Source organism: Mobula birostris, chromosome 12 (genome assembly GCF_030028105.1).
Source record: "Mobula birostris isolate sMobBir1 chromosome 12, sMobBir1.hap1, whole genome shotgun sequence".
NCBI lineage: Eukaryota > Metazoa > Chordata > Chondrichthyes > Myliobatiformes > Myliobatidae > Mobula > Mobula birostris.
Genome location: NC_092381.1, coordinates 24,018,358 through 24,044,930, shown reverse-complemented (window position 1 = coordinate 24,044,930; position 26,573 = coordinate 24,018,358). Strand labels below are relative to the sequence as shown.

The 26,573-nt window shown below is 41.8% G+C and overlaps 1 protein-coding gene across 1 annotated transcript; it reads left to right on the top strand.

Annotated features, from left to right (window-relative positions):
- The first annotated feature begins 497 nt into the window (after positions 1-497).
- f3a (coagulation factor IIIa) lies at positions 498-26,573 on the top strand. The gene is made up of 6 exons (XM_072273485.1): positions 498-987; positions 2,957-3,068; positions 18,608-18,798; positions 20,857-21,038; positions 23,498-23,651; positions 25,940-26,573. The coding sequence occupies exons 1-6, from the start codon at positions 924-926 to the stop codon at positions 26,074-26,076; spliced, it is 840 nt and encodes a 279-aa protein (XP_072129586.1). The 5' UTR covers positions 498-923; the 3' UTR covers positions 26,077-26,573.

The window sequence follows — 26,573 nt, the reverse complement described above, 5'->3', positions numbered from 1 at the left end:
AAATGAGCCAAACGCAGGCAAATACCTGTACGACCAGCTCAGGTAACCTGGTCGACGTAGACAAATTGGGCAAAGGTCCTGTCTACGACTCTTAGTTGTTACCAAGAAGAGCGTGGGAGATCAAACGAATTAAGTCTATTCCAGAAGTTGATAGATGTTGATAGGACAGAGAATTATTGGATGATTAATTTAATCTTTTCCTTAATATGCAAGAACAAAGTGAAGTGCAAGAATATATTGCTCAAAGGTGAATTGGAACCGGAACCTCGGATTTAAAAATAGTTTGCCACACACTCCGTCACTTTTAACGCGCGAAATTGTGAAAGGTTATGGGTAATCAAAAGTGGCTAAAGAGATAATGCAGACGACACTTCCTTCCGCACTGTGTGTGTTTCGGTATTGTCAGTTGGTAAAGAAGCTTGCCAAAGAAGCTTTCTGAAAAGTCCGTTCTTGATCTCCACTTCCTTTATCACATGAAATCACGAGACAGTGAGTCACCGTGGACACGGCTTGTGGAATTACCTGCGTTACCCAGGTGTAAAGGGCGGCGCTTATTATGAAGATACGGAGCCTACTTATTGGAGGAGGGAATATCCTTGTCTCCAGCACATTGCGAACTGCGGCTGGGAGGGGCAACGACTGGCAGAACCAGCAGATCGCTCCTTCCATTGGCTATTCCGGGGAAGAGGGCTGCCCACTGAGCAATGGTTTTTAACTGGGGCCGCTTTGCAATGGGAAGTAGTTTTGGGAGAAGCAGTGAGGAACTTGTTCAACAAACTTGTGAGGACTGGTTGATTCGGTGATTGCATTTTATCTCGCTTGAACCACACTGCACGGGCACAAATTTACCTGACACCCGGAGAGAATCGCTGCTGCCTGCCGCCCTGCGTTTTAATAGCGCCGTTCCTCTCATTCCTTTCACTATGGGCTGTGGTGCCGTTACATTTGGATTTATAATTCTTTGTCTTCACTTTGGGCACGCTTCAGGTAATCTGGCCAAACTGTCGGATGCTCCGATCGGAACAGAGTTAATTGAATGCTTTAGTCGTGCATGAACATGCTAAAAGAACTGCGGACGTAATTTAATAGTGTTGGGGTTGTCAAGGAAGGTGAATTTAAACCAAACAAGAATTGGAAGAATGGGTTGAGACGCAAAAATTCATATACAATTGGTTGGCAATTTTGTGGAGGGTTTTTTTTTGTTGGCTGCTGAACAGCCTGTAATCAAACTGTCCTATTCTAATGTATTCAGTCCGTCCAGTTCTCCTTTTATAAGCCAGCGCGGATCTGGTCGTGGAAAGCTCCAAAGACAGACCCGAGCCGTTCCGTGCAAGCGCAGGTCACGTTCAGATCGAATTCAGCCAATGTTCACATGCAGTTTAGATACAGTATTTTAAAAAACCGTCGTAATTTATAAATTCTGGTTGCTACGACAGGTCGGTCATAACAGTCTATCTATGTTACATAATCTCATGGTCTGCAATCTTCCTCGAAAAGAAGCGCTTTGTCGAACTGATTTTAGTGAAGATGATCCCACAGCAATTGGAGAGGGAACTCCGAGATTGAGATTTAGAGATGGCGAAAGAGTAGCTTTCTGGCATTTTCTGTTTTTAAAATGTGACTTGATAATATATATAGTTGAAGTTAAGGGTAGCAAAAGCAGGGAGCGAGCTCAGGATTGGGTGGGTAGGCTGGTGAAAATGGCAAAGCTATGATAATGCGGTTGGTAACTCGCCTCGCGGTCAAAACTTCCAGCAAGTTAGCAAGAAGCGTACCTGAGGAGCACAATAAAACTGTGGAAGAGCCAGGAAGAGGTTCATGGGTTAAAGATGTGGGAATGGGAAGAGGGAAGGCAGTGCAGGTTACTCTGTAGTTAGAATCAAACAGGTAAGTGTGTTTCAATGTCAAATGATTGGTACCAGGACTGGGCTAGTTCAATACACTATCCACATTAGTAATTAAAGCAGAAAATATTGGAAATACTCAGCAACTCAAGCAGCAGCATAGAGGGAGGGGGAGCAGAGTGACTATGACAGGCCGGTGACATTTTGCGGGCAAAATAAGATAAGAACATTAAAAAATAGGAGCAGGGGTAGACTATCTGGCCCATCAAGCCTGCTCCACCATTCACTAAGATCATGGCTGATCTAGCATAGACTCATCTTGACCCACCTGCCTTTTCCCCATAACACTTAATTCTTCTACTATGCAAAAAATCTATCCGACCTTATCTTAAATATATTTACTGAGGTAGCCTCCACTGCTTCATTGGGCAGAGAATTCCACAGATTCACCACTCTCTGGGAGGAGCATTTCCTCCTCGTCTCCATCCTAAATCTACTCTCCTGAATCTTGAGGATATGTCCCCTAGCTCTAGTCTCACCTACCAGTAGAAACAGCTTTCCTGCCTCTATCTTACCTATCCCTTTCATAATTTTATGTTTCTGTAAGACCTCCTCTCATTCTACTTGCTGAAAAGTCATCAACCTGGTAATGCTTCTCCACAGATGCTGCCTGGCCTACTGAGTATTTCCATCATTCTCTATTTTGTTGCAGGTGTACAGTACCCACAGGATGCTTTTTGATGACAAAATAGTGAAGTCACACCCACATGACATATAGATGCTCACTGTGTATCAAGAAGTCTTTAAAGACCCCTTATGATTTTATGATTGGGTTGGATCATCCTGAGTTCAAATCCAGCTGGGTTCCAACCTAGACAGCAGCAGTATCTTGCTACAAAGACCCTATGAACAAATCCATAGGTCTGCCATGAGTCAATGACAACTCGACGGTGCTCAACAACAACATGATTTTATAATTTGTTTTTGGTGTTAAACATTAGACTTTTGAGATCTCGCACGAGTTCACGGTTAAACTCTTGTTGTTATGAGGAAGGGAAAACTGACCAGTACTTGCATGAATGAAAAATTAACACTTTTTTTTAAACCTTCAGGCACTTCATTGAAAGCTGTTACTAACGTAAAGTGGAATTCCTTCAATTTTTTCACAAAACTAGAATGGGAAAGGACTTCAGAAAATGCAGTGTACACCGTGAGATTGGCTGAGTAAGTAAATCATCCCTGTAGAATGTACAGAGCTCGTAGAGAAAGCCCCTTTCTCTGAGTAGTCGGGAGCCAGTGAAATGTGTTGAGTGCTTTGCAGGCTATCACGTCATGTTTGAAAGCATATTGTGAGTCAACATTGCGGTGAATGAACTGTTCCAAAAGGATTAAAGGGAAGTCATGTTGCAGTGCCTTCCTCCGTGCCCTTGTATTGCATGGTAGCATAACAGTTAGTGTAACAGTATTACAGTGCCAGCGACCCAGGTTCAATTCCCACCACTGCCTGTAAGGACTTCGTACTTTCTCCCTGTGAGCACATTGGTTTCCTCTGGGTGCTTCGGTTTCCTCCTACATTCCAAAGAGGTACGGGTTAGTAGGTTAAATGGCCACGTGGGTGTGATTGGACAGTGCAGATCTGTTGGGCCAGGTGTGCCTGTTGCGGTGCTGTATGTCTAAGTCAAATAAAATGAATAAATATTCATGCAGTGTAAACGGTATCCAGTATAAACCTTGTGAGATTTATAAAACATGGAAAAGGAACGATATCTGTCGTTAACATGATGTCAAATTAAACTAATCTTTTCTGTGTGCACGTGATCCAATCCCTACTGTGTATCCACGAGCCTCTCTAAATGCCACTATTTTTTCTGCCTCTACCACCACCCCATCTCTGTGTAAAAATAAATATACCCTGTACATCTCTTTTAAGCTTCCCTGCTCGCATTAAATCTACACTCAGTGGCCACATTGTTAGGTATCTCGTGTACCTGATAAAATGGTCATTGAGAGGATGTTCATGATCTTCTGCTGCTGCAGCCTGTCCGCTTCGAGTTTCGGCGTGTAGTGCTCTTCTGCACACTACTGTTGTAATCATGATTTTGTTTTTGAGCTACTGTCATTTTCCCATCAGTTTCAATCTGCCTGGCCATTCTCCTCTGATCTCTCTCATTGGCAAGGCATTTTTGCCCACAGAACTGTGCTCACTGGTTTTGTTTTATTGCACCATTTTCTGTAAATCCTAGAGACTGTTGTGCATGAAAATCCCAGGGGATCTGCAGTTTCTGAGATACTCAAACCACCCTGACTGGCAGCAACTGTCATTCCATGGTCAAAGTCACTAAGATCACATTTCTTCCCCATTCTGATGTTTGGTCTGAACAGCAGCTGAAGCTCTTGACCTTTTCTGCATTGAGTTCAGTTGCATGATTGGCTGATAAGAGATTTGCATGAGTGAGCAGGTACACCTAATAGAGTAGTCACTGAGATATATCCTTGAGTATCCAACCTTTCTACCCTCAGGAAAGCAATCAGACTGCTAGCTGATCTACACCCCTCAAGTTTCTACCAGGGCTCCTCTCAGCTGCTGATGCTTTGAAATACTTAAGCACGGAAAGGTTACTTCTAGAATGGGTTTCAGTTAAATTTTCCAGAGATCAAGGGTCAATCCCCAGGAGAGAAACTTTAAAATATTATGGGATCCTTTAAAATGAATTCTTAACTCACGTTCTTCAGACACTCTTGTCCTTAAAAATCTTGCCAAAATGGTGGTTTGGGCTGGGGAAGAGCAAATAATGAGATCACCAAGAATCCTTCTACAATTGGTAACTAAATTTAAGGGTAGTGCAAGTCCTGAGGGGTTACCTTGAAAATTCAGTATGAATTCCATTATCAAATAACTACACTTCCACAGTTTCTAGTTCAAGTTTATTGTCATTCAACCATACATGTGCATAGCTAAATGAAATACCGTTCTTCTGGGGCCAAAGTGCAAAACACACTCTGTACATCCATATAGTCACACAAGCACATATAACTATGATCCAGCCCATACATTCACAAAATGATATTAGCACAAGTCCCCAAGTGGCATGGCCTGAAGATTGACTGGTTGACATAAAGTGTCAGGTTTGCCCAGTTTGACTGGGCTTTACCTTTTCAGATGGATACACAGCATTGATTGGCAATCAATTAAGTGTGTCACAAGACTTGTACTGTTTATGACACAAGCAATCTCTATCTCTTGTAAACAAATGCATTCAAGGTAGAAGGCAAACAGGATGCTATGACATAGAGCTGGCTAGGAACATTAGAAAAATTAGAAGACACACCTCGCAATTCAAAATTTTGTAATAAATCTGTTTGAAAGACAGTTTACATCAACTCCACACATGCAATTAAGCAGAGAACTCAGGAATTCAGAGTATGAATTGTTCTTTTCTTCTAGAGATTGTGTTGTAAGTCTCAACATTAACCATTTTGATTCCACAAAGCTGCAACCCTTATGTAATAGATTTGTAGTTCCCATATCAAAAAACTGTAGCCCGGTTTATTTTAATATAGATGAATTTTTAATGGAGAGATGTCTTAGTAACTACCAAATGATCTACTTGACACTTAAGCTAAATTGTGACAGTCAAGATGATCTTTCTTCTAGGCTATAATTATCATTGAAGATCTGAGACATTTCACTTTTGTCCCTCTTGCTTCTCTCTAAATCCTGTCACTCCATTTACATAAACACAGAGGTGCTGTATCTCTAGAATAACACAAAAAAATCCTTGAAGAACTCAGCAGGTCAGGCAGCATATATGGAGAGAAATATTGCAGGGTCTCAGCCCGAATTGTTGACTGTTGATTCCCCTCATGACCTGTTGAGTTCCTCCAGCATTCTGTGTGTGTTACCTTACTTACATTCTGTCCCTGATCTGGTATCGAACTCAATGGTCTGACAGTCAAGTTCGGGCTTGAAGCTGCTCATTTAAAATTCTTCCCACTGGTTGGAGATGCTAGATTTCTTGTCCTGAACATTCAGATCCCAATGTGTGCTGTTCTTTTTTTAATCTCAAGAGTTTTGCTGACAGCAAATTCCTTGCAAAAGCCCTTTGTAAATCAATAAGGAAAGCAGATGTTTGAGTACTGACTTTGCTGAATGTGACTAAGAGACCAAATTACCCAATGTTATAGTGTAGTTATCACTGGATGGCAATGAGGAAGTTGAGATAAAGAATAGTACATAAAATTTAAAGGAATCCTACAACACACCAACCAAAAACATCTAGAATGTCACCTTCCCTTTGGCTCTGTAGTCGCCACACATTGGAAGATTATCAGTTAGCAACTTCAGAGGTCATTAAATAACATGAATTGAGCTGACTCCTATACAGCCATGGCTCTGGAGTTTCAGCCAATGTTCGCAGAACATTTTACAAATGACCAGAAATTCTTGGTCAAATTTGTAGATTTCTCGGGGTCATTAAATTGCTAGCTAAGTAATCTGGTTCTCCTTCTGCTCACAACCAAACAGGGTCACATGTGGGTTAACTTACGGCACACGAAATAATGTGAATACTGAGCTCTGTGGCTTTGTGTATTAACTCTACTGATTATCCTAGGTACTATCATATTAAATGCGTCCTTTATAACTGTGTGGCACTGGCAGCAAGCCCAGACATTTCAGTCATGGTAGGTGCACACTAATAACTGCATCTCTAGTGTGCCCGCAGAAGAAACCAGGAGAGATCCAGGATTCAACACGCAATCTCAGTCTTCAAAGATCTGTAACATGCCTAAACTGATGCCTGAATTCCCCTTAGCATTTGTCTTGCGCTATGCATGCATTTAATTTTTCCTTCCTGGTCTCTCTGCCTCTGCCACTTGATCTGAAACTTGGGAAACAAATATCTTCTGGAAGGGAAATAATTTTAGAGATTAGGAAGATTAGCTTTATTTGTCATGTGTAGATTGAAATGTGCAGTGAAGTGTTCCATTTGCATCAAATCAAATCAGTGAGGACTGTGCAGGGCAGCCTGCAAGTGTCACTACGCTTCCAGCATCAACATAGAATGCCCACATCTCACTAACCCCTAACTCCTCTATGTGGGAGGAAACCAGAGCACCCGGAGGAAACCCTCATGGTCATGGGGAGAATGTACTAACTCCTTATAGACAGGGGTGGGAATTGAACCCTGATCTTACATCTCACTCTGTAAATTGTCATGCTAACTGCTATGCTACTGTGTCACCATATCAATTCTAAATGGTAGCTCAGATCTGTACCTCCTCCTATAACTCACTCAAAGAAATTACTTTTTCCTAAATGAGATAACATAAGATCCTTTTTTCCATCCTGCTCAATAACTAGCCCAGAATGCTACCAGCTTGCCTCCGACTTGTGCTTCAGTTATTGAAATGTTTCTTGGCAGGCATGATTGAATGTAACCCTCAAACTGTGATTAACTGGAGCAGTTGCAATTTGATCTGTGCATCAGCCCAAAGTTATTCTTTACTGAGCAGACATGTTGGCGATAACATTGTGGTTGAGACAGTATGGGTACTGTTACCCATGAGAAAGGGGAATGTGGCCAGGGGACAAACAATAGTTACTGTGTCTGCTACATTTAAATGAGGAAATAAAACAAGTCCAGAGAGCTACAAATTAGTTACATTCAACATCATTGGTAGGAAATGTAATGGAATCTCTATCTAAAGAAGTAATGGGTAAGCATCCAGAAACTAAAACTAAATTAGAGTTGGTCATAGGAAATGTTGAGCCTGAACAATTTTATTGCGTTCTTTGCAGGAGTAACAGGAGGAATAAACAAATAAAATATGGTCAGGTTGGGTGTCAGGCTGGAGACCAAAGGAGGCATAAGGCTCTTCTTTCCTCCATTACCTTGCAGGGCACCCTTGGGCAAGGTGTAGCACCTGCTCAGCCCTCCAATCAGGGTCACGTGAAACCATGGGAGCAGGTGATGGATGGTCGTATGAGCAGCCGGTGCCCATCGCGAGTCCTGGTTATGCGACCACTGATGCCAGGCAGACAGCCTCTGAGGAGTATTGTTAATGGTAGGGGTCACCCGTCTTGTAAAAGCACTGCCCAGAAGATGGCAATGGCAAACCAATTCTGCAGAAAAATTTGCCAGAAACAATCATAGTCATGGAAATTCTACGACATGGCACAATTTGTTCATTATGAACAAATATGATGTGGTTGATGTAACTTCCTTGGATTTTCGTTTAGGTACGGGATAATAAAGTTATTACTGGGGTCAGGTTCAATGCTGACTCTGGTTATGTCTGTGTGGAGTTTGTATGTTCTCCCTACAACCACATGCATTTTTCCTGGCTGCTCTGGTCTCTTCTCATATCTTATGGATATGCAGACTGGTTAATTCTTTGCCCACTGTAGATTGTACCTAGTGTAGGCAGTGGTGGAATTGATACAAATGTGGAGAGAATAGGTAAGAGCAGGGGTTCCCATCCTGGGGTCCTTAGACCTCTTGCTTAATTGTATTGCTCCATGGCATAATAAAGGTTGAAGAGTCCTAGGATAAAGGGAAAATTAGCAGGGAATGTCATTGCTCTATGAGCAGGCATAGGCTAGATAGCCAAATAGTCTCCTCCTATTCTGTAGTCATAGTGTAACCACTAGAGTCAAATAAGGGATTGTCTGAGCATTTCTCAGGAGGCTGTAGAGAGTGTAAGAAAAATTGAAGCATTGAAAGGTTTAAAGATTAGCTTTTTTTTATTTGTACATGAAAACATACAGTGAAAATTGTTTGTGTCAACCACTAATACAGTCTGAGGATTATGCTGGGGGCAGCCCACAAGGGTTGCCACGCTTCTGGTGTCAATGGCATGCCCACGACCCATTAACCCTAACTGTAAGTATTTTGGAATGTGGGAGGAAACTGGAACACTTGGAGGAAACCCACGTGGTCCTGGGAAAGCGTATAAACCCCAAGAGGAATCAGATCCTGACTAGTGGCTGCTGGCACTGTAAAGCACTCTCCTAACTGCTATGCACCAAATTTCACTTTTTTAAATAATTAAATTGAAAAGTAAGTAATCCTTGTTTTCTGCACGGAGCACTGAACAGTTTATTGGCTCAAAATTACAGAAAGGATATGGAGGGGTGGAGAAGAAGTTTTGTGTAATGGTGGGAGGTATTGCATAATGTGAACAGCTGGAATTGTATTCCCTATAGAAAAATGCTGATTGAAGTCTGTAAAAATAATGGAATTGTTCAATAGTGCAGATGCATACGGATAATATTACTTGTAGAGCATATCCATTATATAAGAAACATGGTAATAAACCCAAAAAGGAGTTCAAAAGAAGTATCATCTGGCTTCAATATTTAAGGAGATCAAGAATGCACTCACTTTGGAAATGCCACTGGATTAAGCATAAATTGCTCCACTTAATTAGTGGTTACTGAAATAGCAGGTGAGGTCATTGTGAGAAAGGATGCTGCTGTGGTTGGGGTAGAGGTGCCTGACAGGACAGGTGGATAGATATTTTGTTGGTGTGCTCTTCTGCTATTTACACAGGATTTCTGTATGCTGGCAATACAGGCACTTGAAGCTGTCAATACCATCCCAAATACCTGTACTCCACTTTGAGTGGTCAGAGATCAAGGGCTCCCAGTAGTTGGTGGAGATGATCCATTTCTTCAAGGAAACTTTGAGCATATCTTTTAATTGTTTCCTCTATCTCTAGGGTAACACCTTCCCATGTAAACGGGACTAGCTTAGGTAGTCGGACATCTTGGTTGGCATCTCCATGCTGCATAATGCCAAGACTCTATGATAATGTCATCACTCTTTGTCTGTGAGCAATTTTTCATTGATTCTCTTGTATTTCTTTGTTCTACTGTGAATGCGCACAAGAAAATGAATCCCAGGGTCGTATATAGTGACATATACGTGCTTTGAAGTGTCCATTTTGGTAGTCTGATGTGGTTTGTACATTCTAACTGTTCTCAGCTGTGCAGCAACTCCAAGAAAATGCAGGAAGCAACCCCAGCCATTACACGTGGCCTTTTCCAAACTCATTAAAGCCTTTGATCTCACCAGTTGGAGGGACTGTGAGGTGCCTTTTTCAAATTTGGCTGCACACAGAAATTCACCTCCATTTTACCTTTGCTTCATAGCAGCAGGACCCCAAGCCACAGGTCTACAGAACCTAGTGCAAGGAATACTGGCTTCAAACAATGTGTCACTGTCCCAAAACTTTTCTCAACCTTTCTTGGTGTAAAGTAGCACCAAACCTCCTGTAGGAGTGGAACTTATCTACAAGATAAATGGGAATCTACTCAGTGTGCAATGACTACACATCAAAACCAAGGTCACCTCAACCTCAAATAATAATTACAAATGGACTGCTTGCAATGGTCTTGTGCAAACAATACATTGGAAATAGAAGCTGGATCAGATGATGATGAAGTGGGTGCTGAGTTTACACAGCAAAGCCTGTAAGATTACTATTAAAATTTCATTGGTGTGTGGAGTCTTCTTCTTTGAATACTAATACTACACCAACCTGTCTGATTGCTCAGCCACCACCCCCACAACTGTCTGTCCACAGAACAAAATGTGCCAGCAGCCAAAGTTCAGTATAAACTTATTATGAAAGTACATGTATGTCACCATTTACAACCCTGAGATTCATTTTCTATTGGGCATTGAATCCAAGAACCATAATGGAATCAATGAAAAATCGCACCCAACAAACGACCAGTGTGCAAAAGACAAACTGTGCAAATACAAAAGAGAAACAATAATAATAAATAAATAAGCAATAAATATCAAATGCGAGATGAAGAGTCCTCGAAAGTGAGTTCATAGATTGTGGGAGCAGTTCAGAGATGGGGCAAGTGAAGTTATCCCCACTGTTTCAAGAGCTTGATGGTTGAGGGGTAGTAACTGTTCCTGAACCTGGTGGTGTGAGTCTTGAGGCTCCTGTGTCACCTTCCTGATGACAGCAAAGAGAAGAACAGTAACAACCAAAGTCAATGAGAATATAGTATAGACCAGCACAGGAATTGGCCCTTTTGACTACAATGTCTCTGATGACTATCCAGACTAATCCCATAATCCCACAACGTCTCTCTCCCCGTTCCCTGCCTGTTCATTTGTCTGTCTAAGTTCTTCTTAAACTTTGCTATCATGTTGGCTTCTCTTACCTCCCGGGTAGTACATTATAGACACCTACTGCTCTCTGTGTCCGGGGAGAAAAAACACTTGCCTTGTAAGATGGGTGGCATGTTAGCAAAGTGATTATCGTAATGCCAAACAGCACCAGCAATCAGCGATCAGGGTTCAATCCCCTTTGCTGTTTGAAGGGAGCTTGTGTGTTCTCCCCGTGACAGTGGATATTTCCTCCAGGTGCTCCAGTTTCCTCCCATGTTCCAAAAGACATATGGGTTAGGGTGAGTAAGTTGTGGGCATGCTATGTTGGCACTGGAAGTGTGGTGACACTTGTGGGCCGCTCCCAGCACATATTCAGACGCTGTTGTTCGGTGATGCAAAACGACACATTTCGCTGTTTTGATGTGCTTGTAACAAATAAAATGAACCTTTATCTCTTTATCCCTTCCTTAAGCTTCTCTTTCACATTTTAAACTTCCCTCCCTCTCTCATTAAACCTCTTCTTTTTCCCCAAGTAATCCTTCCTCGCTGTCAAATCTGCAGCTCCATCCGATGGCCCCGCCATCCCCCAAGCTCTGTCTTCCTGTCTTCCTTCATGATCAACGTTCCGAGTAGAATGTTTGGACAAAGAGCAAAAGCCCAGACTGTAACATGGCAATACCAATGAGCATTAGGACAGAGATTAAATGAGTGGTTTCAGAACATGTTCAACAGATTGCAGTTTATTTAGGAATTTTCTCAATTAGGAAATTTCGCTTCCAAGTGTGTTTTCAATCCTTGCAGCAGGAAATCTGATACTAAAATGTTAACCGTCTTCAGAAGAGTAGTACTTTTGAAAGGCTACATGTGCTTTTGTTGCGTTTGATAATTTATGCAATGACTAGATTTATTTGGAGTAGGTTAATGTCTGTGAAATAACTCAGAATGGAGTTTAATTGCTTTACATGAACTTTGTCATATACTTTATTGCATCAAGTAAGACTTGAGTCAATGAATTGCTCAGTGCTGGAATCATGGCACTAATGACAGTGGCTTCGAGTAGAATAATAGTTTTGTAGAGAGATGTTTTTTGCAGCTTGTAACTCACCCACCTCTATCTGTAACCCAGTTACTGTAAACGCTTTAAACCACTTTTTATAACACTGTTTACATTGCAAATGCATGCTGGTACTTGTTTATTTAAGTATATTTTATTCCATATCCATAATATTCATAGTGTAACCTCTACTTTTCATATAATTCTTTATTCTGCTGTTTTTGTTGCATGCTGCACCCCGACCAACACACCACAGCAAATCCCTAATGCATGGAAAGGTATATGGTGAATAAAGTTGATCCTTGATCCTTAATCCTTGTCGAGTTTATGTAGCTGTATGAGACTGGACCCTTTCCATCGTAAAGTGTTTTCTAGAACTGATGGGTAAATGTGCAAAGGACTCCCAGGAGTCAGTGGTGATGTCCCCCTTGCTGAGGAGGTTCTGAGCCCACCCTTGAACATCTATCCTTTCTCTACCTGAGAGTGTTCTTGTGATTGTGCTGGGAATAAAGAGTAGATTATTGGAGTGTAATGTCAAGCTCGATGATATGGTTTGTCCATTCTGATTATTCTCAACTGTCTGGCAACTACAAGAAAGTATTTGGAGCAGCATCTCTCCTTGCATTGGGATTGGAACTGGTGAATAATTGCCAAATACAGTATTGTGCAAAAGTCTTAGGCACGTGTGTGTATATAGCTAGGCTGTCTGAGACTTTTGTACTGTATCTGTCGATGTGAGGTGGAGAGCAAGTTTGTAAACCCGATGGGAGAAAACGATGTTGAGAATGCTGAAGGTGGAGTGTCACGGGAAGGGTGTGGTACAGGACCACACATGGGGTGGCACAGGGCCAGAGACACCCAGCCCTGAGGCGCCAGGCTAAGTCACTTGATTCCAATCAATTGGTTTCTTGATCATTACAGAATGCCTCTCTGGTACTTCCCACTCCCTCCCCTCTCCCTTCCCATTTTGCCAACATGATTCCCCTCTCCCTGCCCCCTTCCCACTCTTGGTCCACAATAGAGACACATATCAGCATCAGGTTTATCATCACTTACATATGTCATAATTGTTTTGTAGCCTCAGTACAGTGCAATACGTAAAATGACTCGTGCTGTGCAAAAGTCCTAACTATATACGTAAATGTGCCTAAGGCTTTTGCACAGTTTTGTGTGCTGAGATGGAGAGTTGTCCTGCAAACTGTTCATATAGATCAAACCTTTACACGCTGCATTGAGGCAGAAAAGGATAAAACTGTAACAGTGCAGAATGAAGTGTCAGAGCTCCAGAGAAAGTGCAGCACAGGTAGGCAACAACATGAAAGGTCACAATGAGGTAGATTGTATGGGAGATAGTTCATAAGAACTTGTGAAACTAGGATTAGGCCACTCAGCCCCTCAGACTACTCCTGCCATTCAATATGAACTCCACAATTCAACTTCTCATTTGTGCCAGTTCCCCACAATTCTCTGACTTTTTAAAAACTTCTTTATTTACCCATAGTGATTAAGGAACAAGTTTAAGTAAGTGACTACTTCACAAATGGGTGTTTTTGGTATGGCCCCTGTTGTTATAAATCAAACAGGAACAGAAATTAGATCAGTTGGAAAGGGACTAATAGAAACAAACCTTCAGAAAGGGAAAGGTCTGAATAGCTCAAAATTGAACAGATGTTTCCATTGGCAGCACACTGTTACTGTGGACTATCAGTGACATTCCTGAGATCCTGAAAAATCTGCCTGTGCAAATCCTATTCACCTTTGACTTCTCTCTACTCTTTTAAAAGGTTTCTCAAAGCAACTCCTCGTACTTCTGAAGGCATGAACTTCACTTCAGAACTGTCAGACTTTACCCATAAAGCCCCTAGGAATGAGAAAACTTTAGATAATATATGTCATTTTTCATTAATTGTTATAAAGAGATTAGGAGAGATAATATTGAATTGTATTTCCTTCTCATGGTCTTGCAGTCAATAAGTAATTGCCTGTCATTTCAATCAGCTGAAGATACACATCTAAGATTCACCTTAAGACCATAAGACATAGGAGCAGAATTAGGCCATTAGAAGTTACTTCACTTGAAAATTGCCCTCTGCCAGAGCATTAGAAAATCTAGCCAGCTCTCCAAGACAACACACACAAAATGCTGGAGGAACTCAGCAGGTCAGGCAGCATCCATGGGAAAAGTGCAGGAATCCTCCCTTGTTGATCATATATATTATGAAATTTACTGTGACTCCGCTATTCACAGGACAGTGTGACAGTGTTCCTCCTGTAAACTTGCAATGATTTTTTATGAAATCTTTTAATAATCACACACCAAACGTCATAGATGATTTTCATTATGATACAGAAACAGCAAGAGATTGCATCGCCTCCATTTCCCAGACATCTGTGCTCTCCCAATCTTCCCACCATCTTAACAGAGATAAGAGATCTGCTTGTTACCTCCAAACTTGCAGAATAAAATTACCTGAGTGATACCACAAAAATGAAGAATTATCTGTCAGTAAAAACTAGGTCTTTTTTTGCCTACAGTATTGCTTCTTTTAGGGAAGTGCAAAATGGATCTTTTGCTACCTTAGTAAGGGCCAGTTTAACCAAAGACCCCAGCCACCCCAGGCATACTCTCTTCTCCCCTCTCCCATCGATAAGAAGATACAAGAGCTTGGAAGAAAAGACCGCTGGTCTCAAGGACAGCTTCTATCTTCCTGTTGTCAGACTCATGAATGGAACACTTGTACGATAAATTAGACTCTTGCCTTCACTGTCTGCCTCGTTATGATCTTGCACTTTATCCATTACCTACGCTGCACTTCCTCTGTAACTTTCACCCTTTATTCTGCATTGTTAGAGCTTTGCTGCGTTCTACCTCAATGCACAGTGTAATGATTAATGATCTAATCTACACGAACAATATGCAAGACAAACTTCAAACATTTCTTGGTAAATATGGCAATAATAAAGCAAATCCAAAAGGGGAAAAAAAATCACATGCTACACACCAAAAGTGAACTAGTGAAACAGCAATGTGAATCTGGAAGTAGGATAGAGAGTAAAGCACAGAATTATTTAAGGGGAAGCCAGGTAAGCTTAAAGGGGGAAACAAGAGTAGAAGGATACAATGCTAGATCAAAATCAATAAGAGGAGATTCATATGACCATAAGGCATAGGCCATTCAGTCTATCAAGTCTGCTTCGCCATTCTCAGCAACACACACAAAATGCTGGAGGAATTCAGCAGGCCAGGGAGCATCAATGGAAATGAGTAAACAGTCAATGTTTTGGGCCAAGACCTTTCATCAGGACTGGAAAGTAAGAGGAGAAGTCAGGGCAAGAAGGTGGGAGGAGGGGAGGAGTAAGTACAAGGTGAAGGTGATAGGTGAAACTAGGAGACGGGAAGGGACGAAGGAAAGTGCTGGGAAGTTGTTTGGTGGAAGAGACAAAGGGCTGGAGAAGGAGGAACCTGATGGGAGAGGACAGAAGACCGTGGAAGGAAAGGGGGAGGAGCTCCAGAGAGAAGTGATGGGCAGGTAAGCAGATGAGGTGAGAAAGGGAATGGGAATGTTTTCACCATTCAGTCATGACTGATTTAATTTCCCTCTCAATGTCATTCTCCTGCCTTACACTCAGCCAGAGACTCATTCCACTGAGATACAACACAGAGCGTCATAGGAAGTCATTCCTGCCTGTGACCATCAAACTTTACAACTGGCTTCTTTTTGCCTACCACCCTTTTTTCACTTTTCTCTGTACAATCTGATTGCTGCGCGTGTCTCAGTAAGCCAGACTCGACAAAATCACACAGAGTATACAGTGGTCTTCTGCTGCGTAGCCCATCCACTTCTAGGTTTGGCATGTTGTGCATTCAGAGCTGCTCTGCTGCACACCACTGTTGTAACATGTGGTTATTTGAGTTACTGTCACCTTCCTGTCAGCTTGAACCAGTCTGGCCATTCTCCTCTGACCTCTCTCATTAACAAGGCATTTTCACACATATATAACTCCCACTCACTGGATGCCTTTGATATTTTTTTGCACCATTCCCTGTAAACTCTAGAGAGATTGTTGTACATGAATATTCCAGTAGATCAGCCATTTCTCAGTTACTCAAACCATCAACAACCATTCCACGGTCAAAAACAGTAAGTTCACATTTCTTCCCCAGTATGATGTTTGGTCTAAACAACAGCTGAACCTCTTGACCATGACTGCGTGCTTTTATGCATTGTGTTGCTGCCATATGTTTGGCTGAATAGATATTTGCCTTAACAAGAAGGTGTACAGCAGTATCGAATAAAGTGGCCACTGGATGTAACTGCCTCATCATTTTACACTTGCAGAAAAAAAATTCCCTCTATTCCAGCCATCATCCATCCCAGTCATCATCCATCCCAGTCTTCTCTGTACCTAAGCTATCTCTCTCATTTTCAGTTTTGAAGAAGGATTCTGAAAGATAAAGGCAGGAAAGTTGATTCCACTGGTAGGTGAGACTAGCACTAGGAGACATAGCCTCAAGATTTGGGGGAGTAGCTTTAGGATGGAGATGAGGAGGAACTGCTTTTTGTAGAGAGTGTGAATCTGTGGAATTTTCTGCCCAATGAAGCAGTGGAGGCTACCTCAGTAAATATATTTAAGACAAGATTGGATAGGTTTTTGCATAGTAGGGGAATTAAGGGTTATGGAGAAAAGGCAGGTAGGTGGAGATGAGCCCATGGCCAGATCAGCCATGACCTTATTGAATGGTGGAGCAGGCTCGACGGGCCAGATGGCCGACTCCTGCTCCTATTTCCTATATTCTTGTGTTTGTTGTTCATTGATCCTGTTTACAGTTACGATTCTATAGATTTGCTGGGTATGCCCACAGGAAAAAAATCTCAGGGTTGTATCTGGTGACATGTACGAATCTGATAATAAATTTTACTTTGAACTTTGGTATTAACCCAACCACTCCAGAACAGCACAGTTAGCAGAGGTGCTGCCTCACGGAGCCAGAGACCCCCCCCCCCTAAGTCCAGCCTGACCATGGGATTCATGTCCATTACCCCCACCGTCACCCACTGCATGCGCTTTCTCCGCTTGCTGCAGCTTCCTCCCACATCCCAACAATGTCTGGGTAGGTAGTCCCGTTCACTTCTATAAATCGTCCCGTGTACATGACTGAGAGGTAGAGTCGGCAGCATTGCATCTGTCCAACAAGCTCTTCGACCCTCACCCCTACCATCAAGCCGGAGGCACCATTGGATTAGGATGAGGACTGTTAGGATGGGGAACAGTTTCTTCCCCCAGGCCACATGACCACAGAACATCCTGCCATCACCCAAGGCCTGCCACATATGAAGTGGTAGTATTTGCTTTATAACCTGTGTGTAAATGCACCTTATTATTTGTTAATTTATTTGTGGTAATATTACTTTGTTTTGTGCGTGAGTTATTCATACTGTGTTGTGCACCTGGTCCAGAGGTACATTGTTTCGTCTGGTGGTATACATGTACGTGGCTGAAATGGCAATGAACTTGAACTTGGGAATTTGATGAGAACATGCTGACAATAAAAACTGGGAGTAATATAAGATCATTGTAAATGGGTGGTTGATAGTCAACAGGGAACATGAAGCTGGAAGGCCCCGATTCTGCACTGTATTTCTCTGTCCGTGAGTTTCGCTGTTCAGAGATGGGTGTGAGAGCAAGATGTATACATGTACACCTTCTGCAGCTTGTACTCGGAAGAGAGTGACAGAAGAAATGTGGGGTGTGTGAAAGAGGATTAGATAGGAAGATTAGAACTGGGCTGAAAGATGGCAGATGGAGTTTAACACAAGGTGTAGGACCAACCAGGATAGGTCTTGCATGGTAAACGGTAGGGCACCAAGGTCTGCCGTAGAATAAAAGGAATGCAGATACATAATTTATTGAAAGTGCTGTGACAAGTTTGATAGGGTCATAAAGAAAGCCCTTCATAAATCAGTGTATTGAGTACAGGAGGTGGGATGTTATGTTGAAGTTGTATAAAACATTGGTGAGACCTAATTTGGAGTATTGTGTGCAGTTTTAGAAAAACGTAAATAAGGTTAAAAGGTGGGACTACAACTAGAGGTCATGGGTTAAGGGTGAAACATGAAAAGTTTAAGGGGATCATGAGGGGAAACTTCTTCACTCATGAGAGTATGGAACGAGCTGCCAGCGCAAAGTGATGCACGTGAGCTTGATTTCAATGCTCAGTAGAGGTTTGGATAGGTACATGGATGTAGGGGTATGGAGGACTATGGTCCAGGTGCACATCAATGGAAGTAGGCTGTTTAAATGGCTCGGCACGGTTTAGATGGGATGAAGGGCCAGTTTCTGCGCTGTACTTTTCTAAGACTATAGATTCATCTTTGGTGGTTTCAACCCTGCAACCTCAATAACTCACTCTCCAATAACAGAAATCCTGAGGTTCCATAGACTGTATGCTCTGTTGTTCTTTTCTTAAATGAGGGAGGTGCGTACTTTGAACAATAAACTTCTTTTAAATTTTGATTGAGACGGGAACCCAATGCTTACCTTCACTTTAATATTGAATTAATCATTTTTCCTAGCCGAAAATCTAACTGGAAGAGAAAGCCTGAATGTACCCTGATTACCGCCACAAGCTGTGACCTGACCAGCCTGATGCAGGATGTGAATGCCAATTATACTGCAGAGGTGCTAACCTACAATGCCAACGACACAGTAGGAATACGAGAACCTCCTTTCGCCAAATCTCCTGAAATCCAGCTTTTGAAGGATAGTAAGTCTTGCAAACATTCTCGGGACATATCCGTTCTTGAATGCTTTCAACAATGACTACCGTCACCTACATTCACTATGAAAGCAGTATGAGGAGGAATTTCTTTAGCCAGAGGGCGGTGACTCTGTGGAATTCATCACCGCAGATGGCAGCTGAGTGCAAGTCATTTGATAGACAGTATTTAAAGCAGGAGTTGATAGGTTCTTGTGTGGGCATGTGGCCAAATGGTTAAGGCATTGGACTAGCGACCTGAAGGTCGTGAGTTCGAGCCCCAGCCAAGGCAACGTGTGTTGTGTCCTTGAGCAAGGCACTTAACCACACATTGCTCTGTATGGGTCCTAATACCCTTCCCTTGGACAACATTGGTGTCGTGGAGAGGGGAGACGCAGCATGGGCAGCTGCTGGTCTTCCATACAACCTTGCCCAGGACTTTCCAGGCTTTCCAGGCGCAGATCCATGGTCTCGCAAGACTAACAGATGCCTTTACTTTATAGGTTATTGATCGGTAGTGTTGTCAGAGGTTATGGGGAGAAGGCAGGGAAATGGGGTTCAGAGGGATAATAAATGGTGGAATGGGAGAGTTGACGATGGGCCAAATGGGCTAATTCTGCTTCTATGCCTTTGGTTCTCAGATCTTTCAGCAATAGTTGTCACTGTGAAAGCTGCATTATGAGAAAATACATTTGAACAGACTGCAGTAGGTGACCAATTTGAAGCTAAGGTTGAAACAGACCATCAAATGCCAGAACAGGCTTGAGGGCTGAATGCCCGTCCCCAATCATTTTACTACATAAGATCCTTCAGAAGGCAGTGATAAAAATATTAACAGCTTGCAACTTTACACAATACAGAACAGAAGTGAGGAGTTGCATCCAATCCAATAATGATAGGGTAGCGTAGCAGTTGATGTGATGCTATTAAAGCTCGGAGCATCAGAGTGCGGTGTTCAACTTCAACGTTGTGTGTAAGACGTCTCTCTATACTTCCTGTGAAATGTGTGGGTTTTCTCCGGGTGCTCCGGTTTCCTCCCACACTCCAAAGATGTACCAGTTGGTAGGTTAATTGGTCATTGTAAATTGTCCGGTGATTACCCTAGGGTTAAATCAAAGGCTGCTGGTTGCTCAAAGGGCCAGAAAGGTTCTTCTGCACAATATCTCAACAAAATAAATAACAATAATAGAATTGCATGAACTATGAACTCTGGAATTTGTCATTCAGGTTTTTAGAGTAGGGCTTTGATGCTATAAATTGGAAGTGTAAGTGAGTCACAGGTGACAGATGGCCCAGGTTTCAGACATGTTAAGAAAGGAAAAGAAAATAGAGTAAAATAGAGAATGGGACTGATAATCTGTATTGTATCTGTTACATTAAATGTATAATATTGTCCAAATATGATATAATATTTTATGTCATGAAATAAAACCAAGAATATTCTATTAGAAAGCTTATGTCTGTTTAATAAGTTGGCTGTAGAGAGGTTGTTTCCTATGGTGGGGTGTTCTTAGACCAGAGGGCACTGTCTCAGAATAGAGGGACACCCATTTAAAATGCAGCTGAGGCAGAATTTCTTTTGCCAGGGGTTGGTGAATCTGTGGAATTCATTGCCACAGGCATCTGTGGAAGCTAAGTCATTGGGTACATTTAAGGCAGAGGCTGATATATTCATCATTAGTCAGGGCATGAAGAGTTACGTAGAGAAGGCTGAGGGGAAAATTAATCAGCCATGTTGAAATGGCAGGACAGACTCAATGGGCCCAATGGCCTAATTCTGCTCCTATATCTTGTGGTCAGATGGCAGAGCCTCAGAATAGAAGGATGTCCCTTTAGGACAGAGATGAGGAGGAAATTCTTTAGCCAGAAGGTGGTGAATTTATGGAATTCATTGCCACAGACAGCTGTGGAGGACAAGTCACTGAGTGTATTTAAAGTGGAGATTGATAGTAAGGGAATCAGTTATGGTGAGAAAACTGGGGAATGGGGTTGTGGGATAAAAAATCGGCCATGGGCTGAATGGCCGAATTCTGTTCCGATGTCTTATGGTCTTTATTTGTATTCTAGCTGTTATTGGACAAGCCAAGTTCAACGTCACCAAAAAGAATAAAACTGAAATTCAGCTGACAATAGAAGATCCAAATACCTACATCAGATTTTCAAATAACACTCAAAAAACACTCCGGGACATCTATGGACCTCAACTTCAGTACAAAATTACGTATTGGAAGGATGGTTCAAGTGGCAAGGTGCGTGCTAAATCTCTTTTAAATTTAAAATAAAATCTTCCAGGGCGACACTGAGAACAAAACAATATAAGTAGCTGAAAAAACACAACTTAGCAAGACGGGCAGAGAGAAAAATACGATAATGAAATCAGGTCAGGGCTGGCAAAAGTGGAAAATGAGCCTGCTTTAAGTTGCAGAGTTGCAAAGGACAAAGAGACTATCTACGACAGGATGGAAAACGAGGGAAAATAGATGGCACAGACTGATGTCAGCTATGAACAGATGTTGAAGGTTAGAAGAACTGGAATCTGCCTGTGGGATATGTAAATAAAGAAGGAAGTGTAGTGGTTAGTGTAACACCACTACAGCACCAGTGAATTGGGTTCAATTCCCGCCACTGTCTGTAATAGGCTTGTACATTCTCCCTGTGACCACATGGGTTTCTTCCGGGTGCTCTGGTTTCCGCCCACATTCCAAAGACATATGAGCTAATAGGTTAGTTGGTCACATGGGTGTAACTGGGCAGCCCAATCTCATTGGCCTGTTATCGTACTGTATCTCTAAATAAAATAAAGACATCAAAGGTGGAAGAAAAAGCAATGTTGGAAGAGGATGAATACAAGACAGAACAGTTGCTAGAAATCTGAAGTAAAATGAAACGTTGGAACAGAAGGGTAAACAGAAAATTGGAAAGACTGGTTATCTGAAGTTGTTCAGTTACCGCGAGGTCCACAAGGTCTGCCACTTGCCAAGGTGGAAGATGAGAAGAGTGTGTGTTTTTTGACAGCTCTGTTCCATGAGCTGGTGAGTGAGGCTTTTCTTGAACTGAAGGTAGGAAGCAAAATGCTTCTTCTGCATTTGTACCTGACGGTTACAGCTCAACATTCACAGGTGAATGGAGGATCGATAGATTTGTTCCCGTGAAACAATAGGACTTACCCAGGTACTAAACACATGCAGAATGGTTCCTGTCATTCATGGGAACAATGCAAAAGGCCACGTAGCACTACAGCACAGAAACAGGCCTTTCAGCCCATTTAGTCCATGCTGAACTGTTATTCTGCCCATCCCACTGACCCGCTCCCGGACTATAGCCCTCCATACTCCTCCCATCCGTTGGCTTATTCAATTTTCTCTTAAATGTTGCAATTGAATATGCACCTACCACTTCCTCTGGCAGCTCTTCCACCCTTTCACCACCCTCTGAGTGAAGAAGTTTTCCCCCAGGTTCCCCTTAAATATTTCACTTTTTACTTTTAACTCTCACCAAAACTGAGGAGGAAAAAGCCTCCTCGATCTATACCCTTCGTAATTTTGTAAAGCTCTAGAAAATTTCCAACACTCCAGGGAATAAAGTTCACAGCTGTTCAACTTTTCCCAATAACTCACTTCCTCAAGTCCCAGCAGCATCCTTGTCATTTTTAATCTGTACTCTACAGAGAACAGATTGGGAATGGATGCTTAGGAAGTGAGTGCTGGTGGAGATGCAAGAGTGAAAGTGGATTTGTGGGGGGAGTTATTCATGCAGAATGTTGAGAGGGGAGGGGGAGGCAAGGTTATGTTTGGAGGTGGTATCTCATTAAAGATGGCAGAAATTGCAGAGGGTATTCTGTTCAATGTTGTGGGGTGGAAGGTGAGGAGAAGTGGAATTCTGTCCTTATTCTGGGTGGATGGAGATGGAACAATAATAGAAATTTGGGAAGTAGAATAGAATTAAAGTAGAACAGTTTAAAGCCCAGCAAATTAAGGTGGAGTGGAAGCCCTGCCTAATGAAGAAGGAAAACATCATGAAAGCATCACTGTGGAAAATGAAAATCAAAAAAGCTGAAGATGTTGGAAGTCAGAAACAAAAATAGAAAATGCTGGAAATACTCCACAAGGCAAATTGCAATCAGGATGGAGAAACAGGATTACTATTTCAGGTCAAAGATCTCTCCTCAGGACTGGGATGGAAGGTTCAGAAGCTTCATAACTGCAGGGATATTGGGAGAGGAGGGATGACTCTGATAAGGTAAAACCAAGGTGACTGTGGAGATAAGCTACATCCAAGGTTATCTAGTCAATAGAAAGAGTTAGAGAGTGAGAACATAGACAAAAAATGTGAACAAAGGAATGTAGGAAGTGCAAATTACAGAGTAGGAAGATCTACTTGGCAGGTCAGCCTCATACACATTCTGAAGTAGATTGTGTTAGCATCAGAACAAGTACAACTGTGCTGAAGGAGCTGTGAAAATGAAATAGAGACCTTACAAGAAACTGGTTAGGAAGAGGTGTAGAGAAGATTAGATACCATGAAATTGCTTGGATGTTGGTCCCTAACCCTGGTATGGAGATAAAGGAGAGGGAGAAATCAGAGAAGGACCACATGAAGGTGAGAACAGGGGGTGAATTGTAGCCAAGACGATTAAATATATGGGGAAAAGATGCGAGGAAGGCAACTTTCTGTTCTCATTAATCATTATATTTTTTTCTCTTAACAGAAAATGGAAACTATAGAAGGTGAAGTGCTGGTAATGAAAATTGAGCCAGCTTTCACGTACTGCTTCTCCATTCAGCCCTATATCAGCTCATCATACAAGCATGGCCAAACAAGTATTGACCAATGCGTACCCTCTGAACCAAGCTTTTTTACAGGTATTTTCTTCTTTGAGACTTTGCATCCTAAACTAAATATGACATTGCACTTACAGTGGAAGTTTCAGGAAGTATTAGATGGCTCTGAGCCTGTACTCGTTGGAGTTCAGAAAAATGAGGGGAGATCTTATTGAAACCTATTGAATATTGAAAGGCCTAGATAGAGTGGACATGGAGAGGATGTTCCCTATAGTGGGGGAGTCTAGAACCAGAGAGCGCAGCGTCAGAATACAAGGATGTCCCTTTAGAACAGAGATGAGGCGGAATTTCTTTAGCCAGAGAGTGGTGCATGAGACCATTTAACCTCCTAACCTTTGCATCTGGAATGTGGGAGAAAACTGAAGCCCACGCAGTCACAGAGAGAATGGACTAGCTCCTTCCAGACAGCCAAGGAAGTGAACCTGGGTTGCTGGCACTGTAATAGCATTATGTTAACTGCTACACCTCCGTGTGGCACTGATTAACTGAGGAGATCTCTCAAAGATCCAGTGCAGGCATGATGGCTGTCTTCTGCACAGTCCAAGACTCCATGAACAGTGACATCCCTTAACAGCCTTATGGACCTTAAAGAGTACAGGTTGGCAAAACCAGAACTTCTCACAACTGTTTTAAGATTTTCAAAGTTCAAACTAAATGTATAATAAAATATCTATATATCACCATATACTACCCTCTGCAGGCATTTTAAGGAAAAAAGAATACAATAGATTTTTTATCAAAAGCAATACATAAACAGAAAAGGACTCACAACACCCAATATGTAAAAGAAGAACAAACTGTGCAAATATAAATAAAACTGAGAATGTGAGTTGTCACTCACCCACAAGAATCAATGCTGTGCATAAAACATGCTTAAACAAATATAATCTTCTGCACAAGAAGTTTAAATGAGGCCAGTTTCAGTGCCCAGTGATTTTCCCAGTTACTAAATGATCAAATGATTTGGAAAGAGGTGATTGGTGGCTCTTTGAAGATGATCGTTTCACAACATGTTTAGATACCAACCAAACCACGTATTACTTCTCCAGAAGATCTGTTGCTTTAAAAAGGCCAATCTTATACCTTATTTGGAATGTTGACACCACTCGAAAGGCCAACTCTCTAGTGTACCTGTAAACTTATCCTTGAGTAGCCGGTGCTGGGCCTTCTCTTTGAACTGCACTGGTACTTGTGGCACTTACAATGGTAAAGAGTTCCATGGCTTAAACCCAGTGACACTGAGCAAACAGTAATATTTCTCCCTAGGAAGATGTAGCATGACTTGAAGGTTAACATGTAAATGGGAGCATTCTCATTAAGACCATAAGGCAATGGATAGAATTTGGTCATTCAGCCATTCTGTCATGGGTAATTTATTATCCTTATCAACCTCATTCTCCTGTCTTCTTCCCCTGACCTTTGACGCCATTATTAGTCAAGAACATATCAATCTCTGCTTTAAGTATATCCAATGGCTTGGCCTCCACAACTATCTGTTGCAATAAATTCCACAGACCAATCATCATCTGGCTAAAGAGATTCCTCTTCATCTCTGTTATAAAGGGAAGTCCCTTGATTCTGAGGCAGTGCTCTCTGGACATAGACTCCCCCACTATAGGAAACATCCTCTCCACATCCACTCTATCTAGGCCTTTCAATATTCAATAGGTCTCAATGAGATCCCTCCTCATTCTTCTAAAGTCCTGTGAGTATAAGACAACCATCAAACGTCCCTCATATGTTAACCCTTTCATTCCTGGGATTATTCTTGTCAACCTCCTTTGGACCCTGTCCAATGCCAACACATCCTTTATTAAATAATGGGCCCAAACTGCTCACCATTGCCTTATAAGATATAGGAGCAGAATTAGGCCATTTGGCCCATCAAGTCTGTTCTGACCTTATGACTTTGCTAATCTAGGATATTGAGAGGTGATGCTGAAGAAACCTAATAAGTAGTCAGAGTGGTTTTGTAGTAAGAGCTACAGGAACATGCTAATAGATCAGAGCCATTGATCTAATGATCAATGGATGTATGCACAAAAGTGACTCCTGTGCAGATATTTAAATAATTACTGGTTTTTCATTGGGTTAACTTTGCCACTGAAAGCTGGAGTTCTGAACATACAGACGATTCACTGAAGTTGGTATTCCGGGCAATATCCTGTCACTGGAATCAGAGATGGCAATCTCTGTTCATTTATGAAAGGATTAATTGAGTCTATCTCCCATATTTTGTTGCCAGAGTTCAGTTTATTTTTTTTTCTCACAATTATTTCATCCTTCTTTCCTCCTCTGTTCCCATCCAGAGTATGGCTTCGGCATGTTTGCCTTAATCGGAGTTGGAGTACTGCTGCTTCTCAGCATATTTATTGGGATAACAGTGTTCCTGTGCCGACGCAAGACTGTTCACAATGTTTCTGAAACCAATCCCTTGACAGCTTAGGCATAACGTGGAAGAGTGTGTGTTTTTCGACAGCTCTGTTCCATGAGCTGGTGGGTGAAGCTTTTCTTGAACTGAGGGTCGGAAGCATTTCTGCATTTGTACTTTATGGTTACGGCTCAACATTCACAGGTGGATGGAAGATTAATAGATTTGTTTCTGTGAAACAATAGGACTTACCCAGGTACTAAACGCATGCAGAACGGTTCCTGTCATTTTCTAAAGCACTACTTAGCAGACTCTGTCAATGATCGATAAGGCACTTTTGTTTATATTTCTCTGTTGGTTTCTGGGTGATACTATAATGCTGTGAAATTAGTGTTGTAAAAGTATTGAATAACTCAATTTTAAATATTTTTCTTTCTACTGATGGGCACCTTAAGTAATCTTGTGTATATTGGGGTTTATTTATCTTGCATATCTTTCAAAGGGAAATACATATTTTGTATGAGTATTTTTAATTTTTTAGTAAAAATAAACTGATTACTTAATAAATGATG

Excerpts from the sequence above, each read along its gene's own strand:
- f3a (XM_072273485.1), top strand. The coding sequence starts at position 924 with ATGGGCTGTGGTGCCGTTACATTTGGATTTATAATTCTTTGTCTTCAC. Across the intron at positions 21,039-23,497 it reads AGGATGGTTCAAGTGGCAAG|AAAATGGAAACTATAGAAGG; the intron begins GTGCGTGCTAAA and ends TTCTCTTAACAG. Across the intron at positions 23,652-25,939 it reads TGAACCAAGCTTTTTTACAG|AGTATGGCTTCGGCATGTTT; the intron begins GTATTTTCTTCT and ends GTTCCCATCCAG.